This window comes from Lepidochelys kempii, chromosome 5, assembly GCF_965140285.1.
Source record: "Lepidochelys kempii isolate rLepKem1 chromosome 5, rLepKem1.hap1, whole genome shotgun sequence".
NCBI classification, from domain to species: Eukaryota; Metazoa; Chordata; order Testudines; family Cheloniidae; genus Lepidochelys; species Lepidochelys kempii.
This window is the reverse complement of record NC_136384.1, coordinates 127151041-127171564: the sequence shown is the minus strand read 5'-3', so window position 1 is coordinate 127171564 and position 20524 is coordinate 127151041. Positions and strand designations below refer to the sequence as shown.

The 20524-nt window shown below is 45.3% G+C and overlaps 2 protein-coding genes across 4 annotated transcripts in view; one reads left to right on the top strand and one right to left on the bottom strand.

Moving 5' to 3' along the window:
- GNE (glucosamine (UDP-N-acetyl)-2-epimerase/N-acetylmannosamine kinase) overlaps positions 1-3388 on the top strand; it is a 70286-nt gene extending 66898 nt beyond the window's left edge. The window contains exon 13 of the mRNA XM_073345763.2: positions 2506-3388. The gene's annotated coding sequence lies outside the window, so the exon portion shown is untranslated. The remainder of the gene's footprint in view (positions 1-2505) is intronic.
- CLTA (clathrin light chain A) overlaps positions 1-20524 on the bottom strand; it is a 24591-nt gene extending 4067 nt beyond the window's left edge. The window contains exons 1-4 of one of the 3 annotated variants that reach the window (XM_073345778.1): positions 20206-20524; positions 8413-8450; positions 6133-6250; positions 1789-1900 (exon numbers count right to left, since the gene is read on the bottom strand). In XM_073345778.1, the coding sequence (XP_073201879.1) occupies positions 1789-1900; positions 6133-6250; positions 8413-8450; positions 20206-20431 (494 nt within the window). In that variant the 5' untranslated portion in view covers positions 20432-20524. The remainder of the gene's footprint in view (positions 1-1788; positions 1901-6132; positions 6251-8412; positions 8451-20205) is intronic. The other 2 variants (XM_073345776.2, XM_073345777.1) reach the window with 2 other exon arrangements.

The window sequence follows — 20524 nt, the reverse complement described above, 5'->3', positions numbered from 1 at the left end:
TTTAAAAAAATTTTAAATCAGATTTTTAACCACTCCACACTTCAGCGTGTATGTCCACTGTATTGGAGACCTATTTAGTAACTTTGGATGATCCCACTTTTCCATCTGGAAGTCTTACAGAAGAGCCATCCGAAGGGCTGTAAAGATGGTCAATCACACCCATTTGGGCCTATGCTCTTCCAAGTTCACCATTACCACAATGGAGGAGGGGAATGAACCCCTCTTTCTACACTCTGAGCTCATCCCCCAGTTACAAGTTCACATCAGTTATCTCAGGGTTTACAGTACCTGAACTCCAGGACTGAGCTAAAGGACAGGCTTTGATGACATTTTGAACTTCACTGTCAGTCTACCCAGCAATGTGTTACTCAGACCGTCAGCAGGAAGATGTGAGCAGTGTGGAAATTTTATTTGCATGAGAAATAAAGAGTAAGGGGTGTGTGCTAGAGTTCAGAGGGGAAGCCCTCCATTTGATTATTACAAAATATTACTCTTTCCAACCCCATGGGAGCTTCAGCTCCTCTTCCACCTCACCAAAGAACCAGGCCTGCCTCTCTTGCTCCCATCATGCAGAGGCTTCTCACCTGGGAGCAATGGTTAGGTGAGGGAGAGATAAGGAGTTAGACTGACCCCCTTCCAATGAGGGAGTTGCCCCACGAAACTCGTTTAAAGAGATCAAGTGGACCATTTGACAAATCTCTGTACTTCCAACTCAGTTTTCCTATCTAGTGGGCAAACCATTGACTGGTATGAGGGGTTTATTCTTAAGAGCCCGACTTCTATATCCATTTTAAAAATTAAGACTATAGTAACGACTTTATATAGCATTGTTCAGCAGCTGAGAAGGAGGTATGGATCCGCGTTCATGTCGCATTCCCTGTCAGTACCTGGCCCAAGCCAGGGAAGCTAGTGATCCAATCAATGGACCAGACTCAGTGATGAATCCTGGTCACGTGCCACCTGAGGCACGCTGTGCATACGCAGAGAGAAACAGAGGTTAAGAATTATTGGCCAGGTTTACAGCAAGCCAGTGCTAGAGCTGGGAGCAGAACCCAAGACTCATCTCCCTGCTCGAGCCATTAGAACACGGCTACAAATTCAAGGAGGTCAGAATTATAATCAGAGAGTCAGACTTTGGGTCAAAGTCTGCCACACCACCATGCATCCTGTCACTAGAATTTTATTAGTATAGGAGGTCACCCCTCGCTGGGGTATTGATACCTTCCAATCAATCAAGTCTCTACCCACCCAGCTGGCAGAACAAGAGGATTTATTTAAACTTACCCCGTGGGGGTGCTGAAGTATTGAGAGGTTATTGTGGGAAAGCCAAAAAATATGTTCTTGCCAGCTAGGCTGAGCAGGCCAGTCACAGAATATCAGAGTTGGAAGGGACCGCAGGAGGTCATCTAGTCCAACCCCCTGCTCAAAGCAGGACCAATCCCCCACTAAATCATCCAGTCAGCACAAATTAAAAATCTTACCTTTGTGCTGGCTCTAACTACACTGACATGCTAGGCCACATTAAGCAAGGTCACATCTCCAGGTGCCAAGAACATCCTCATGGAACAGACCACAAGATCTCTGATAAGATGAAGACACCCATTTACAACTAAGAACCCCCTTCACCAATTGAAATCTTACTGACAGTTCCCCTGGAGGTCCAAAAGCACTAGTGTATCTTTATTCCGACAACAGATAGAGACAAGTATACAAGATGCCAACGGCACTCTGGCTACATTTCATTCCTTCCACAACCAAACATTCCAATGAGCTGCAGAAAATCCTTACCTGTTGTTGGCTTTTGTTTTCTGTAGCTGTTCATCTTGCCTTGAATACCATTCTTCCAACTCCTTTATAGCCTTCTCTTTCCATTCTGCTTCCTGCTTTCGAGAGTTAGCATCTGCAGATTTAAGAGAGACCGTAACATGGCTTGTAAGCCAACGCCATGCATTTTGGGGCTCTTGCAGTGTTTGAAACTTCAGACAGGAACCCCATGTCATGATTAAAATGATGCACAAGTTAAGCGGTACTGTGACCCAAACTGATCAGACAAGGGAAGTGTAAAAAGAGTTTAGGCAGGTGCCTTGACATCTCCACACCACAGAACCCTTCAAGGAAGGGGTACCAGCAACTATCGCTTTATGCTGAAGACATTTATTTCCTGCTGAAGTTTTCCTCATACAAGAGGCAAAATGTAGCCACTTCAAGGTTACCTCTTCTTTGAGGATAGGCTAAATGTGCTACTGAGCCTGGCTGGTGAAGGCTTGCTGCAAAAGTGGCCACATGCGATAGCCTTATGTTAATCCTATTTGCAGACTAGCTAAACTATTCCCCATGCTCCCAACAAGTCTACTCATACATAGCTACTACAGAGCCAATCTGAAGCTGGATGCAGTTTGGCTAATTACTGCATTTATTTTTTTTTAATCCCTTATTTCCCCAAAGGGTATAAAGTGATGCAGTTGTCTTGCTTAGCCTAATGTATTTCCCTAACTTCTCTTACAGCAGCTGTACCAGCACCAGAATGGTACTTATTGGGCACCAGTGAAGCAGAGGAAGACAGATCTTTGTGGGACTTTGAATTTAGGAGAACAAGTTCAGTTAACATGCCAGGAGCTTTCATCTGGTCGGTGTCTACTGGAGAGCAATCCCATTAGCAGGCCACTTTCAAAACAAGATGGTACTTGTTGCTTTCCTCAACTAGGTTCTCAAAAACCTGGCTGCTTGCCAGAAGTAGGACTAGCAACCAAGGCAAAGGAGGAGAACAGTGCCAGCCAGGCAGTAAGGGGGTGATTGTCTTGGACAGCTCTGTGCTGCTAACAGCGTTCCTTAAGTCAAATACCTCTTCAGTGCCTTGTGAAGCAAACTGTGGGGGCCTGGTTGCAGGAAGCCTAAGAGAGGCATGCACACTTATCTTTCAGATAAGGCCAACTCCACCCACTCCAACAAGTAGGGCAGAAAAAGCAAGGATGTTATCCCACTGAAGGCAGGGGTTGCTACAACACTGCAATTTCGTGATATACCAGGAGAGCTATTGAAGTACAACACATTCTCCCCTGCTTGAAGCGAGAAGCTGGCCAGGTTGACCTGCTGGTAGACTCTAGGTGATAGCATTCACATTGCTTGGAAGGAATTCCTCAGTCAATTGACAGGTCACTAGTTTTAAACAAAGTTTTAAACCAACCGCTAAGATGGAGGTGGGCAAACTATGGCCCGGGGGTCACATCTGGCCCTCCAGACATTTTAATCTGGACCTCAAGCTCCCACCAGGAAGCAGGGTCTGGGGCTTACCCTGCTCCAGCCAGAGAGTGGGGTCGGGGTCTTGCCCCACTACGCACAGCTCCCAGCAGCAGCAGCAGCAGCATGTCCCCTCTCCGGCTCCTATGCGCAGGGACAGCCGGGGGTTCTGCATGCTGTCCCCACCTCAAGTACCTCCCCCGCAGCTCCCATTGGCCAGGAACCACAGCCAACCGGAGCCACAGGGGCAACGCCTGCTGACAGGGCAGCGTACAGAGCCACCTGGCTGTGCCTCCTCATAGAAGCCAGAGAGGGGACATGCTGCTGTTTGTTTGGCCATTATCTTTGAAAACTCGTGGCGAACCGGGGAAGTCCCGGATGACTGGAAAAAGGCTAATGTAGTGCCAATCTTTAAAAAAGGGAAGGAGGAGGATCCTGGGAACTACAGGCCAGTCAGCCTCACCTCAGTCCCTGGAAAAATCATGGAGCAGGTCCTCAAAGAATCAATCCTGAAGCACTTGCATGAGAGGAAAGTGATCAGGAACAGCCAGCATGGATTCACCAAGGGAAGGTCATGCCTGACTAATCTAATCGCCTTTTATGATGAGATTACTGGTTCTGTGGATGAAGGGAAAGCAGTGGATGTATTGTTTCTTGACTTTAGCAAAGCTTTTGACACGGTCTCCCACAGTATTCTTGTCAGCAAGTTAAGGAAGTATGGGCTGGATGAATGCACTATAAGGTGGGTAGAAAGCTGGCTAAATTGTCGGGCTCAACGGGTAGTGATCAATGGCTCCATGTCTAGTTGGCAGCCGGTATCAAGTGGAGTGCCCCAAGGGTTGGTCCTGGGGCCGGTTTTGTTCAATATCTTCATAAATGATCTGGAGGATGGTGTGGATTGCACTCAGCAAATTTGCAGATGATACTAAACTGGGAGGAGTGGTAGATACGCTGGAGGGGAGGGATAGGATACAGAAGGACCTAGACAAATTGGAGGAGGATTGGGCCAAAAGAAATCTGATGAGGTTCAATAAGGATAAGTGCAGGGTCCTGCACTTAGGACGGAAGAACCCAATGCACAGCTACAGACTAGGGACCGAATGGCTAGGCAGCAGTTCTGCGGAAAAGGACCTAGGGGTGACAGTGGACGAGAAGCTGGATATGAGTCAGCAGTGTGCCCTTGTTGCCAAGAAGGCCAATGGCATTTTGGGATGTATAAGTAGGGGCATAGCGAGCAGATCGAGGGACGTGATCGTTCCCCTCTATTCGACATTGGTGAGGCCTCATCTGGAGTACTGTGTCCAGTTTTGGGCCCCACACTTCAAGGATGTGGACAAATTGGAGAGAGTCCAGCGAAGGGCAACAAAAATGATTACGGGTCTGGAACACATGACTTATGAGGAGAGGCTGAGGGAGCTGGGATTGTTTAGCCTGCAGAAGAGAAGAATGAGGTGGGATTTGATAGCTGCTTTCAACTACCTGAAAGGGGGTTCCAAAGAGGATGGCTCTAGACTGTTCTCAATGGTAGCAGATGACAGAACGAGGAGTAATGGTCTCAAGTTGCAGTGGGGGAGGTTTAGATTGGATATTAGGAAAAACTTTTTCACTAAGAGGGTGGTGAAACACTGGAATGCGTTACCTAGGGAGGTGGTAGAATCTCCTTCCTTAGAGGTTTTTAAGGTCAGGCTTGACAAAGCCCTGGCTGGGATGATTTAACTGGGAATTGGTCCTGCTTCGAGCAGGGGGTTGGACTAGATGACCTTCTGGGGTCCCTTCCAAGCCTGATATTCTATGATTCTGGGAGCTGCTTGAGGTAAGCGCTGCCTGGAGCCTGCTCCCTTGACCCTCCCTTGTGCCACAAACCTCTGGCCCAGCCCGATCTCCCTCCCAACTCCTCAGTCCCAGCCTGGAGCACCCTCCCACACCCCAACCCCCAATTTCGTGAGCATTCATGGCCTGCCATACGATTTCCATACCCAGATGTGGCCTTGGGCCAAAAAGTTTGCCCACCCCTGTGCTAAGAGATCCTTTTGGTAATAAAGGACTTCAATGCCCTAGTAAAGACTGTGCAAATGCAGTAAAATTGTAATGAGAGGCAACAGGCTTACACATGAACCGGCACTATGCTCCCCTCCATTTCTTGCTGGCAGAAGGGAGGCTATTTTCCTTTTGACACCCATTAAAACACGAGGCAGGTCACTCAGATGTGTTACCTTCAGTTGAATGCCTTATGAAATTTGATCCAGTAGCAACAGACCCCAGAAGAGACAGCAAGGGGATGGTCCATGTTTAGCTAACTTGTATAAGCCACACTTACACCATACTCGGTATTTAGAGGCGAGGCCTTTGTCTTCCCATTGCTGCTGGACAGGGCTGAAGTCTTAAAGCAGATCCTGTCACCCCAGAGGTTCTGGCACATAGCAGTGCTAAAACCCCTTCCAGTCACGCTGCAGAAAGAGGCTGAGTAGAGGTACCCTCTGCTTTGTATTTTCCTTTTAGTAGGGCTCTCTCCATGACAGGTTTCAGGCAGAAGGGTGCTGCTGTGTGCAAGACACCGTTCAAGTCTCCAGACGCCAATATGAAGGTCGCTATTGGTTAAGGAGCAGCAATTTTGAAATGGCCTGAGAGTTCCAGTTCTGTTTTTTAAAGCTGGAAATCTCAGATGCTCAAGCAACTAGGAGATTTCCCCCTCCAGTGGGCAGCATCAAGCCAGCTCCCCATTAACAGGGAGTCTGATTGGGTAGTGTGTTGGTCAGCAAGAACTGAGGGTTAAGAATTTAAGATAGCAGATAGGCAAGTGAAAGTTAAAAATTCAACTCTTGTATGAAGGAATCAAGATGGAATTTGAACAGCAAGCCCTACAAAGAGAGACAGAAACTTCATGCTTTTCCTTACCAAGGACTTCTAGGCGTTCCTTTTGCTCCTCTCTCCATTTACGGATACTTTCTGGTTCTGACTGCAGTCGATCCACATGTGAAATAGCGGCATAGCAGTCTGTTGGCCCATTGCTCTCCTTAAAAATGGAAAACAATTGGAAAGTCTCATACAAGAACAAACACTTTTAAATACCCTAAACACAAATGGAATGTGTTCCTTAGAAACGCCCAATAGCCTTCTCAAGTGTTAACAGGGCATGCCAGCAACAGATGCTTATAGTGGATTATGAACAAGGGTAACTAGCAAGGAGAGGCTTGCAGTAGGATTAGTGCTTTACTGGAGAAAGCAGCTAGAATCTTAGGCTAGGGAGCAGATTTGTACAGACAGTTGCAAAATTATGGTGGACAAGGTCTACTGACTGCTTTGATAAAAATGGAGTTTGGACAAGAGGTTGTGTTTGGGCAGGGGGGGACTAAAGAGGATAAAATGAGCAATTAGAAAGAAAAAAGCAGCCAGGAAATTTCACTAAGAGGAGTTAATTAACATGTTCAAAGCACTGCAAATACCATTCATCCTCTATAGGTGGGTGTTGTTCCTATTGTGGGGGGGGGGGGGGGGGGGGGAGGAGTTCCTTCCAAGGGTACAGTGAGTGAGAGTGCTGGAATTAGAACTAAGAGATCTCATTTTGCATCTCAGCCACGTTGCACAAAAAGGCCTGTTAGTATTTTAGCTTTCCCACTGCCAGTCACAATAAAGAGTCCACAGAGATCAGTTCTACATTCGCTTTGGAGCCTCAAGCGAGATTGAGAAATGAAATGTTCACTTAGGGTGTAAGTAGCAGAAATTGAAGTGGCTAGACCAAAGGCCAACCACTCATCTGAACAGGGTCATCTAATGAATCCTTTGCCCCAGGAAGTAACAGCATCAACTTGGACATTTGAAATAACCACCAAGACAATTTTAGGTTACAATGAAGTTTAAGTATACTTAGAACATTCTTATCAAACCTATGACAGACTTTTTAAAGGGGTCTGTGGAGTGGTTTAGCCAGCCATATACACTACTGTCCCTATTTAGGAGAGAGTCTTAGCAATATCTGTTCTGCTTTGCCACTTGATAAAGCAGTATCCACTATAATTCTGTCATACTGGACAGTAATGGCCTATTTGGCTAGTGGTTCAGAACTCTGATCACAGCTTTCACCCAAGCTATTTTAAAGAATAGTAAACACAGTGAGTTTGGATCTGATAATGCAGTGAGCATAGGATACAGACTGGGTTTTATGTTAAAAGGAACTGTTTAATGTTAGGATACTTGTCTTAGTCAAGTGTTCTCTCTAGGCTTAGAAGGACGGGATTTTTAATAAGCAAACATTGGTAAACAGGCATGATATACACAAACTGACAAATTTTTCCATTGATAACTGAAGTTAATAGATGGACAAAGAAAGAAAATGTTACTTGAGAACTTAGTTACTTTGCATATTTGGATGTGTGATGTCAGTGTTTTAACAGTGATAAACCTTTGATTTTAAATCTCAACGTCTACTAAAAAAAAGAAAAGGAGTACTTGTGGCACTAGTCTCCAAGGTCCCACAAGTCCTCCTTTTCTTTTTGAGGATACAGACCAACACGGCTGCTACTCTGAAACTCAACATCTACTGTCATTAAATTGTCATGACACCCCCTGTAAGCCCCACAGCTGTGAAAATTTATAAAAATTCAACATGATTGCTTAAGCATTTAAGTTATAAAACAAACACTGAGTTCTGCCAAAATGAGTTCTCCCCTGCTCTTTATGGAAGGCCACAGAATCTTTAGATTGTGCTTAGTCAATGCTGACTGTGATTAAACTTGTTAGTCAAAGCATAACACCTCTAGTAATGTAGTGCCAGCCCTAGGTACCAACTCGAGTCCTAACGTGGGACCTGAGTACATGGCAGTCCTCCCAGAGGAGGGCACGTTACCAATTCAAATAGGATGTCAACATGGATTTTTGCTGTAATTTGTCTTCCACCTGAAGATGGAGTGTACTCAAATTGCCCGGCAGCTATGGAATCTCAGAATATTACAAGATTTGAGACTGGATTAGTTTTTTCCCCTTCATTAATAAGTCAGGAGATTTAAGTGTAATGAAAAGGCAAACAGTGGGGAACATTTCTATTTAGATTAAGAAAGCTAGTTTAAGCTTTAGTTTAAGGCTAGAAACTGCTTTTGAGAAGTCACTTAGAATACCTCCTAAATGTTAATTTCACCCAACAGGTTTTAATTGTTTGAGCGAGATCTCCTTTCAGTTTACCTGATAGAGCTCTCCATTCATCACCCCATCAACAGCATCTGTAAGGTAATGGTGACTGTAGTTAGACAGGTCTTGGAGAAAACGTTAAAAATCACAATGCCAAAGCCTTAATATGATTAGGCGTATTAATTGTAACATTTGCAGACAATACAAAATTACTCAAGAGATTGTAGTCAGCTTTGGACTTCACTATGAGTTACAAAGGGATCTCACAAAACTGGGTGATGGCAACAAAACGGCAGATGAAATTCAGTGTGATAAATTCAAAGTAATGTACATTGCAAAATGTACTCCCAACTATACATACAAAATGATGCGGTCTAAATTAGCGGTTGTCACTCAGGAAAGACATGTTGGAGTCATTGTGGATAGTTCCCTGTAAACATCTGCTCAGTCGAAAAAGCTAACAATGTTAGGAACCATCAGGAAAGGGATAGATAAGACAGAAAAATATATTGCCTCTAGATCAATCTATGGTACATCCACACCTTGAATGCGGTGTGCAGTCCTTGTAGCCTCAGCTCCAAAAAGATATTAGAATTGGAAAAGGTACCAAGGATAAACAAAAATGATGAGGGGTATGGAACAGCTTCCAGATGAGGAGAGATTAAAAAGACTGGGGCTGTTCAGTTTAGAAGAAAAGACTAGTGAGAGGGATATGAGAGAGGTCTATAAAATCATGACTGGTGTGGAGAAATTGAATAAGGAAGTGTTACTTATCTCTTCACAGAACAATAATTAATTCCAGGAATTAATTCCAATGGAATTAACAGGCAGGTTTAAAAACAAACAAGAGGAAGTATTTCTTCACACAACAGTCAACCTGTGGAACTCTGTGCCAGGGGATAGTTTGAAAACCAAAACATATAACTAAATAATTCATGGAAGATAGGTCCAATCAATGGCCATTAGCCAAGATGGTCAGGGACACAACCCCATGCTCTGGTTGTCCCTAAACCTCTGACTGCCAGACACTGGAACTGGAGGACAGAAAATGGATCAGTTGATAAATTGCCCTGTCCATTCCTTCTCAAGCATCTGGCACCAACCACTGGTTGAAGACAGTATACTGGGCTAGATGGACAATGGGGGAGACCCAGCACAGCCACTCTTATGTTCTTAGAGATTATAAAGCAGATGAGGAGTTGCTTAAAGTTTTGGTATAGTGTTGAAATGTGTGCAGTGATTCATACAATCCTATGCAAGTTTCACAAGGAATTTCTGTTCTCAATAGCTACCATTCAGTGAGCTAACGAGGCAGGGTTGTATGAAACATGTGATCATGTAATTACATATGCATGAGAGAGCCAATTGAGGTTGCGCAAGCAACCTTAAATCTGGAGTTTAACTTTTGAATGCTCAACTTCACAATTCTAGCAAAGTTCAGTTTTCTTGTATAATTACACCGCTGTAGAGACATGGCCTCTGCAGATGAATTTCAGTACTATACATTAGTTAATATTGCTGACTAGAAGTATGAATGGGATGTCTAAGGAGGAGGATGTACATGCACCTTTACAATGTCTAAACACAGAAGTAGTACTAAAATGCAAAGCAGTTCTCTTAGTATTAGAAAGCAGTAAAGACAGAAGAAAGCAGTGAAAATGGTGGTAAGTTCCTTTCTGCATGTTAGTTCTTTGAGTGTCTCAAAATTTGCAACTGAATACAAAGTCAGCATACTGATCCCACCTCATCCAGGCATACCACCATTACCTCTTCTGTATACAGTACCAATATTCACCACAAGCCAACACAAAAGCACGAAAATAGAAGCAGTACTAGAAGCCAAGCATTCTCTTATTGCAACTTTATTCAGGTACAGTGTTTGCATAATTCAGTAACAGCGGTCTGGAATAACCGGCTGCTTGCAGGCCTTGGGCCCAGTACAAATAATGCCGAGTTGTGCAGCAGCCAGCCTTTGCTCTGGAAACATGGAGCGTCCGTCTGCTTTCCTTAGGAGAAAAACTTAAATATAGCCTGCCTGGGAGCCTTTCCATCAGCCAACAATACCAAAGCTGCTCCGCATGGCTTTGGAGCCAGTGGCAGATTTAGACAGAGGCTACAAGAACTGCCTGTGCCATTGCATCCTGAAGTCCCACCAGCAACCAATCCTGTTGTGCATGCTGGCACTTTGAGGGACCTAATCGCCTTGCTGTAACAGTCTCAGCTTGGAGCTGCAGGGAGAGGAGATCTGACACTCTGGTATGCAATGCATTTTGAGATGTAACAAATGAACCCCAGAGTCAATTAAATGTTAGTGGATCTGGGCTGCAGAAGACAGTGGCAAAGCCTGAAGAAAAACACTTGAAGCTGAAGCTCTGAGAGGCTGGAGTTAGGAAGGTAGAGAACTTTCTTAGATGTCCCACTGTGTGTATGTTGGGGGGGAGAAAGGAGGGGAAAGAGTGGGGGAAAAATTAGTCTTAAGAGCCATGAAGAATTTCCTCTGCACATTTCAGAGGTCTGCAGCATAAGCTAGGAGGGAGACAAAGGCCAAAGGAAAATATAGGGCTAGCTTAAAGAGGGGAGGAAAAACACGTCCTGAAAGAGGACTTAGTGAGAAAATATTTTAATTCAGATTGCAATAAAGAGACACCTAGAAGAGCAAAAGAAAAGCAAGGAAATGTGTCTAATGTTTGATGCCCCAAAGGCCAGGCTGGGGTAACTCAAATGTACAAATCAGATTTGTGAGCTAAGGCTATGTCTTCACATGGAGCAGTTTAAAAGAGCCAAAGGCTCTTTATCTAGGGCACCAGATACTCAAGGCAAGGCCCAATTGGTAGATCAAGGATCTCTTCATGGATAACAGTTCAGAACCAATTTCATCATGTTCCTCTTTAGTATGACATGCTGCTCAGTTACCAACACAAAACCACATACTGTTAACATGAAAGGCCATGCCAGTTATTGCTATCAACTCCCACTCAGCCTTGTCATGCCCTAGTGACCATTTGGAAGTAATTGGATTAAATACTAAGTGTTCAGTGCAGTGCTCTTAATTTAGTCCATCCCTTACTAATCAGAGTGGTTTTCCACAGCACTGTCCAATGTGGTTTTTCAGTTCATTTTCCAATGTGTCAGACATTATACTCAAGACTTCACACATACAGCTCAGATTCAGCATTTTTCCAACTTGTTCCATTACTCCTAGTTGCAGCCACCTTGAATACTCCTTTCCTTGAGGGTTTACTCTTTTGAATGTGTGTTCTAATCCCCATTCCAATCTATTAAACCAAGTTTTCCCCTTCATTACACAGAAAAGCCCCATGGCATGTGGAAGTGATTCTGTGGCATACTCTCCTAGCAAGAGCATGATGAAGGCCTTTCATATGAAAGCTGCTCAACTAGGTCTCTACACATTCAGGAAGGGGAGGGTACTACAGCCACCCACAGTCCTGAATAAGGGGACAGTGGTTACCTACATCAGCAAGCTGTCCTATTCCCCCCCTCCCCGGGCTTTCTGCCAATTTAGGAAACCAGTCCCTGCAGGGACCATGACAGTGCAGCCAGGAACCCAGGACAACATACAGTAGTTCTGTAGATGGCCATGGCTTCTAACAGGTGTTCACAAGATTTGCATAGAACCCAAGATTTCTACAAATTTAGGGATTTGAAACCCCACCTGTATGGAGGCAGCCCACTCAAGAAAGGGGCAGGTGAGGAGACTAGGCGGCAACTTCACGTTTCCTGTCCTTTAAACAGGTTAGTCTTCTACCCTATTTTTCTGAGTAGAACATTTTACAGTTACCTGAGCCTTCCTTTCTAGTGGAACAAAGAGAAGTCACCACCCTGTTACCCTAAGTGTAACTGGCAGAATAAGCAACTGTGTTAGGAATACATGAGGCCTGCTTTCCTACTCAAGCTGTATGAGAGAGCTAGAGCTCATCTCCCCTACATAGCCAGCTAAGAAGCTCCATTTAATGACAACATATTTCCCCTTCTGAGATGTATTAGTTTGATTGTGAAACTTGACACTATTTATAGGACCAGAATTTCTTTAAAGGGCTATAATGGAACATATACCTAATATTAGACCGGGGTCAGCAACCTTTCAGAAGTGGTGTGCCAAGTCTTCATTTATTCGCTCTAATTTAAGGTTTCACATGCCAGTAATACATTTTAATGTTTTTTAGAAGGTCTCTATAAGCCTACAGATTATATAACTAAGCTATTGCTGTATGTAAAACAAACAAGGTTTTCAAAATGTTTAAGCAGCTTAATTTTTTTTTTAAATGAAAATGCTGATCTTATGCTGCCGTCCCGCTCAGCCCGCTGCCAGCCTGGGGTTCTGTTCACCTAGGCCGGCCCCAGACTGACAGCCCAGGTCCTGGTGGCAGTCCTGCCCAGCCCACTGCCGGTCTGGGATTCTGGCCCCGCCCACAGAATGGCTACCTACCTTCTCCCTAGTTCTAGCCCATTCTCTTCCTATCTCTCTGCACTGAGCTGAAGGTGGGAGTGCACTGAGCACAGGACTGGGGGTGAAGGTGCAGGCTGGGGTGTAAGGTCTGGCCAGGAGCCAGAATGAGGGAGAGGGCTCAGGGTTGGGGCAGGAGATTTGGGTGTGGAGTGCTTACCTGGGCAGCTCCCATTTGGTGTGAGGGGTGCAGGTGGGAATGTGGGGGGGGGTGCAGGAGCTCCTGTTTGGTGTGCTCAGGGTGGGAACGTGGGGTGTGCAAGAGTTAGGGCATGGGGGGCTGGGAATATGTGGGGGATGCTAGAGTCAGGGCTGGGGTTGTGGGGGGGGGTGCAGGGGTCAGGGAAGAGGGCTGGGGGTGTGGGCTAGGGTCGTGGGGGTGCTCCTAGCCTCCTGCCCAGAGTAGCTCACGGCAGGGGGCTGGAGGGGATATGCCTCGATTCCACCCCCCTTTCCCAAGGCCCCATCCCCACCTCTTCTCTGACTCTGCCTCCTCCCCAGAGCAGAGAGCGCACTGCTTCTCCCCTTCCTCACAAGGGCCACCAGCTGATGGGCGGTGGGGGAGGCGGGGGGGGGGGGGAAGAGAAGAGGAACCCAGCACACTGGGGGAAAGAGGCAGCAGAGCTTCCCTACCCTGCAGCTGCCAGGACCAAGCTTCTTTACCCTGCCCCTACCGGGGCTGGTGGCTGGGACCCGGCAGGCAGCAGTGTGCCATTAAAATCAGCTCGCATGCCATAGGTTGCCGACCCCTGTGTTAGTTCTCTTTGCAGTCATACTGTCAGACTACTCTGTCTATTAACTGGCTGGCTCCCAGGAATGCGCATTGCTGGGTAAACGATCTGCAGTTAAGAGGTTATCCCCACTACAGCAAGTCAAAGCAAGGGCTGACTAGTCAAAGGACACAGAACACTGAACTTTTGGAGACAGGCCTTTCTACCTTGTCAATGTCCCATTTAAAAATATTATCTAATTAACATGGTTGAACTGTTTTTCCTTCCTTGCAAATTACACTAGTTAATAGAACATACAAGCTTACTCAAGTGTGATGGACATTAAGCTGTAACCCAATGCCCAGTAAACCTGCAAACACTAAGTTTTAAACAGGTATTCTAGAAAAAGTCAGCTCAGCAAATACCCCGAGCATCTTGCATCCTAACTGTGACACCTTTGCATTAACCCCAGATGAGGGATCATCATCACCTTCATCATCACAGGGGAAAAAAAATTAGTAAATGCACTTGAAAAATATGCCCTTAGGAAGACTTGATTTTTGTTTTATTCCACTCCTCTCTCCCAGCTTTCTTCATTTCAGTCAGCATTGATGGGGTGCAGTAGCAGAAGAGCAATCAAGACTATCCCACCTTACCCCCATAAAAGCTTCCACTACCTCCTCCATTACTTGGAAGGATCCAACTTAATACCCACAAGATTCTCTCCTGTGGAAGAGGTAACGAAGAGAAGACTCAAGTATCCCAGCCAGTCAGTTATTTAGGAGGGAGCCCACCTGAAACCTTCTGCTTTCTCCAACCCCACAAACCTCCAATTTCTATTATGCCTTTTTGTCCTGCTGCTAAAGAGAACCACAAGCAGAGGGTCTACAAAGTAGATGCCAGACCCTGCTCTCTCTCCCCAGAGAACAGTGAGTTACCCTTCAGCACCCATTAACTCTTACCAGGTTTTCAATACAATCCCTATCTCATAAGAGGGCAGCTGGAAGTCTACTGCTGCCCCCCTTCTCTTCCAGATGTTTGCAGAGGCTTTGGAGCGAGGTTACACAGACACTCCCAAAAAAAACATATGTATGGGGGCTCCTACAGTAGTATATTAAAGTTAGGGCTAGTCTACGCTGGCAATGCTAAAGTGCTGTCACATCAGCGCTTTAACGTGGCTTGTGTGGTCGCGGCAGAGTGCTGGGAGACAGCTCTCCCAGCACTCTTAAAAAAACCACACACCGTGTCCCCCCAAACAAAAACCCACATCCAGCACTGGTGCACTGTCTACACTGGCACTTTACAGTGCTGCAACTTTCTTGCTCGGGGTGTGAAAAAACACCCCCGCCCCCCGAATGCAGTAAGTTTCAGTGCTGTAAAGTGCCAGTTTAGACAAGCCCTTAAACTACAGCATGTACAACTGCAAAAGATAGGTCTGAGTTCAGAAAAACCCAGTCTAAAGCATTTGCAGAAGCAACTGCAGACCAAAAATGCAACACTCCCAGAATAGTCACTTCACACTAAAAGAACAATAATGAGGTAGTCAGACTCCCTGTGAAAACTGGGAAAGTGACTGGAAAGAAAATTAGCAACCGAAGAGTGCCCACATAGTCTTCTTTAGACACCACTGACATCCACAGTAGGGACACCAGTAAGCAGTTTGCCCATCTCTGCTAGTAATCATGTTATATTTACTATTCTCCCATTAATTGAGTAGCAACTGTTTTGGAACACACTATACATGAATACGGCTAAGATTCTGTCACAAATATTTTTAGTAAAAGTGATGGACAGGTCATGGGCAATAATGAAAAATTCACAGAAGCCCGTGACCTGCCCTGACTTTTACTAAATATATCCATGACAGAATGTGGAGCCTGGGCATCTGCCATGGGCTGGGAGCTACAGGGGACCCCACCACACATGAGGGACCAGAACTACAGGGTCCCCCTCCTACAGCAGCTCCCAGCTGCAGGGGCCCCCCCACCTGAGGTGACTGGGGTACCCCACAGCTCCCTGCCTCCACAGGCAGCAGGGGACCCTGCAGCTCCCAGCTGAGGCTGGCTGAAGTCACAGAGGGCTTTGGAAGTCATGGATTCTAGGACTAAATCGCAGCCTTATGCGTGAGCCACCAATATAGCTTAGTGTGGTGTTGGTTTCCACAGTGCTTCTTATGGAAAGAAAAGGCATGCTGACACAGTTTTCTTGCTATAGAAGTTAAAATCAATACCCAGGCAGTTTATTTTCATAACCTGAACTGCAACACACAAAAAAAAGCCCCACACACCCACCACACGCAACAGTTCTTTACGCTTTGTTCGACCAGAAGATCTTTGCAACCTTGGAAGACAGGAGATATCTACTTCTGAATAGTAGCTTGCTCTATGGAAAACTAAAGGTTAATTCTAGCTGGAGCGCTCCAGATAACTAGGCAGTTACTGCAGTTCAGCTGCCAGTGCTCAAATGGAGAGCAGTGAATCCTTTTGTTGTTTTAACCCTTTCCGTGTTATGTTCCTATGGCAGAGAAAGTCTAAAGCAGGGACCAACACCCAGTTGGCTCAGCTGTGGGAACAACTAGTAGATGGGGATGCGGTGATCTGGGGAACCAAGGAGAGAGTGGTGTGGATTGTGGGATTCCACACAGAAAAATAGGCACAGGCCCATCACTGGGGAATGGGTGCCTAACGAGAGACATAGTGAGGATCAAAATTGGTCAGAAGTTTGATATGGCTCCATTTTTACACTTGTCCCGTGTCTTGAGAAATCTTGTAAAGTTCCACCTTTCCTTTGATTTTTAACTGAGCAAGTGGAAGTTCTTTTACATGCCCAAGCAGCCAGCTGAACACTGCGCTATTTTTTTTATTTAAAAAGCATATATACAAGCTCCTCCAGCATACCCTTTCACAAACACCCAAGCTGAAGCTGGTGATTACTTTTCACTGCATAATTTCATTTTTTACATTGTAATTAGTTATTTCCTGTGGAGGTACCTATAATCTCATTTCATGACTACTGTATAAAGTCATGTTTTACTCTGGCAATACAGTGCCTTACATATAACTCAACCTATTTGGTATTGTTTGTAAATAAGGCAGTTAAATGGTTAAAGTTAAAAAAAGTAAATCCACAAATCCCCTGCTGCTGCGCTTAAGTATTTAAAGTTAACAGGGTGCAAAAAGCAGTTTGCTTGCAGTCAGCCAATTACTAGTATTGTGCAAAACTATTACATCTCACCAAGAAGAGTTGGACAGCTGTCCTGATACACTTTTGTTGTAACCTTTATGCAGTTTTATAGTCAGAGGTGGAACTAAGGATTCTGAGTAACCTCACCTCCCAGAGAAGCAGATCAGTAGGAAGGTTCAAATTCTTGGAGTCATGAGAACTAATTACAGCAGCTCAAACTGAAAGTCAGCCTTCTGTACTGGATTTTAGGGAAAGAACACCCATTAAATTTTAATTCAAGTGGAACTGAATGACCGATTTTCCCAACTAAAATATCAAGTTCTATTTTATAATCCTCTCCTACTCATTTGTTCTAGAATCTATTAGAAACAGGATTTTGTCTTTTCTATAGGGATGTCAGAAGTGTGACTGTCATTTAAAAGAGAAGCTTACTAAAAAGTTAGAGTTTTTCATGTCAAGCCAAATTAGTTTTGGAAGGTTCACCAGGGTTCTCTGTATTAGAGAAGGATTCATAACAGTGAGATAGCCACACTATGGATGTGGAGCAAAGGCTGACTTTAGACCAATTTATTTCAGAGTTGCTCCACTGGAGAAAGGAAAGATTGCAGGGGACATGAGGAAGCGCCCCATAGGGGAGTACTTCTCTGTGAAAATGAAGAAATTATTTCTTGCTTTTTAAACAGTCACTTAGGCTGGAAAAAAGTTACAGCTGTATGTCATTTAGAGACCTACTCATTCTAAGACATTAAAATCTATGCTTACATCAGTTAGGTTACCAAAGACTTCATGATAAAAAACAAGGTGCTTGCTCCTTATAAATTCATCTGCTGCTCATTCTTGGTTGAAGTCTGAGTGCTCTGTGAAGTCGCTCATCTATACAGGCACTAATTGCTATCAGAGCAGGATGGACTTGGGGCAGGAAATAGAAAACAGGACCAAACACCAGAGCTCAGGAAATGACTTAATGTAAACATCCCTAGTAGAAAGTTGTTAGAATACGCTGCACAGAAGGTTTTAGGCTCCATTATGAACACCGACAAAGAAGGGCTGCATCCGTGACTAGTTTAGAAGTAGCCCTTAATGGAATAGTAAGCACCATGGAAGCTTTACGTCTGGAAGTCTCATGCTCTTCCGGTCCACCTAGTCATCCCAGCTAGACTCTACAGAGTAGAAGTGTTCAGTTAAGGGACTATACGAGATAGGAAAAAAGCAAACTCAATCATCCAGTAAATCTCCAACTTCAAAGCTATACAGAAAGAGGATTTTTTATATTTGAGATGTTGTAATCCATCACGTACTTAAAAAAATTACATTATTCAACTTAAAATATGGAAACAAGTAGCAAGTCTAGCATAGTTTGAGTATCCATAAAAGTGTAATGGAGAAAAACAGACACAAGGTGGATAAGGTAATATCTTTTATTGGACTAACATCTGTTGGTGAGAAAGAGGTCACCTGAAGAACTGTGTAGCTCAAAAGCTTGTCTCTCTCACCAACAGATGTTAGTCCAATAAAAGATATCACCTCACCCAGTGTCTCTAATATTCTGACATTGCTACACTGTATACATACATGGGGAAGAATGCAAGACCAACATACTCAATATAACTAATAAGTCAACAAATTTTAGCTTGCTGAGAAATACAAAGAGCACCTTTCCTTTGAAGAAAAAGCAGCATGTATTATGCAAAGGCAATTTTTCTAAGTTAGAAAGAGGTACAAAGGTTACTAAGAAACAATGACTGAAGGCTACATAAATTAAACATTAGCCCAGTGGCTAAAAAAACACTATACTGAAAGAGGCGATCACAAATGCTTCAGAGCTTAGCTTGTCCTTGGTGGAAATAATATAAGCTATAGTATATACTGGGTCAGTCTCATCTACATTTTTCAGACAAGCTGAACATCAGCTTCTGTTTGTAGACCTAAATGAAATGGCCAGATTTTCATAAGTGCTCAACATTCTCAATAGGAACTGCTCTTTTCTACATCTGGTTCCAAGCCTCCACTTCTCATCTAAAGAAGAATGTTCAACTAAACCTGGAGGATGCAACTTCAGTACTCGGGGCAATACTGGAGCTTGTCACTATATCAAAGCTTCCTCCATTAAATCTTTTCAACTTTATAGAATGTACTAATTTAGTGACATCAAGTCTGTGCTTCTAGCATCCTTCAGCTAAGCTCAGTGTTCCAATATCCATGGTACATTGGTCTATTTTTGTCTCAGGAATCCTGACCAGTTCAGAGTAAAGCTAAAGATTCACAAAATTAAGACTGAAGTGTTAAATTCAGTACAGGACCATCGTGCTGTTTTAAGCAGCACTATTTTGGTTTGCAAGTCCATAAACTGAGGCTAATAATGGTTCTTTCAAACCAATCACAAATAGATGGGGAAAGTACTGTTACTAAGCTATAGGTCTATAGTACTGAAGAATCTGTTTTGCAAGATGCAAGGAAAGTAAGATGTTCTTAAAATATTGAACAGAATTCACTATTCATTTTAAAGCAATATTAATACTAGCAAACCAGAAATTCTACAATTTACAATATTAAGTTTAATTTAGTTGGGGATTGGTCCTGCTTTGAGCAGGGGGTTGGACTAGATGACCTCCTGAGGTCCCTTCCAACCCTGAGATTCTATGATTTGAAATTGCTAGATTTCATTGATTTAGTAATTTTTAAAAGGAACTATTTTCAAACACTTGAGGGAGAAATGATAATATCATGCACTGATATGGGAGGCTTAAACAGTGTAACACACTGAAGCGAAGGGCTAAACAGACTTTTCAGGACAGCGCATCTGCCTACAGAATACTTCTGCCTGGGGAATTCTGCTTTAGAAAAGATGCCTATTCATGTAGTGTACAGCCAGGACCCAAAGCCAGACGTGTTGCAACTGCTGCCACTCTCATAAGGGGAGTGATGTTATTGGCCAAAACCAGTTTTATCCGTTCATCTACAGGATTCTAGGGAGAATCAGGAAGCTCAGGCAGGAGCTAGAAAGACTGAACAATGGTTACCCCCGCTTCTGTACACAGCTACTCAAGCGCAACGGCAGTCGGGTGCTACCACAGAAGAGATCAAAAGGCCCAAAGGACTCGCGAGGTCAGACAGAGCCCCGGCCCCAGGAGAAGCCACAGCCACAGCCACATGTACTGCGCCACGGTCACCTGGCCCGTGGGTTGGTCCCGACTCCCGGGGCGACAGCGGTGGCTCCGGACGGGCCACGTCTCAAGCGTTGCTACAGAGCAGCTCGGGAGCGGCCCGAGTGACAGCCGGGGAGTGAGAACAAACCGACTGCAGCGGAGCCGCTGCGCCTTGCCAGACAGGGCGCCCCTGGCCCGGCCGCCGGGCTCGGCCCAGCCTCGCCGGAGCCCCACGAGCCGCCCAGCACCGAGGCCCACAGGGCAAGGCCCTGGCCCGCGGGAATCGCCCGCGGGCCCGAGCGCAGAGCGGCCTCCCCCCGCGGCGCTGGAAGAGGGGCCCTACCCGGCGAGGGCCCGCCGTGGCCCTGCAGCCCCGCCGGCACCTCGCCGCTCTCCAGGATGCTGAAGCCCTCGTCGTTCTCGATGCCCGCGATCTCGCTCTCCTGCTGGGCCAGGAAGGCGGCGGCCGGGTCCTCCTCGCCGCCGCTCAGCGCCCCGTTGCCCACGCCCGGGCTGTCTCCCGCCGGCGGCTGGGCGGGCGGCGCGCCGAACAGATCGAACTCGGCCATGGCAGCAACGGACACGGAGCGCAACGGCCGGGGCGCGAGCGAGGACGACTTCCGCTCCAAGATCAACACTTCCCCTTCGCTCCCCCCGGAAAT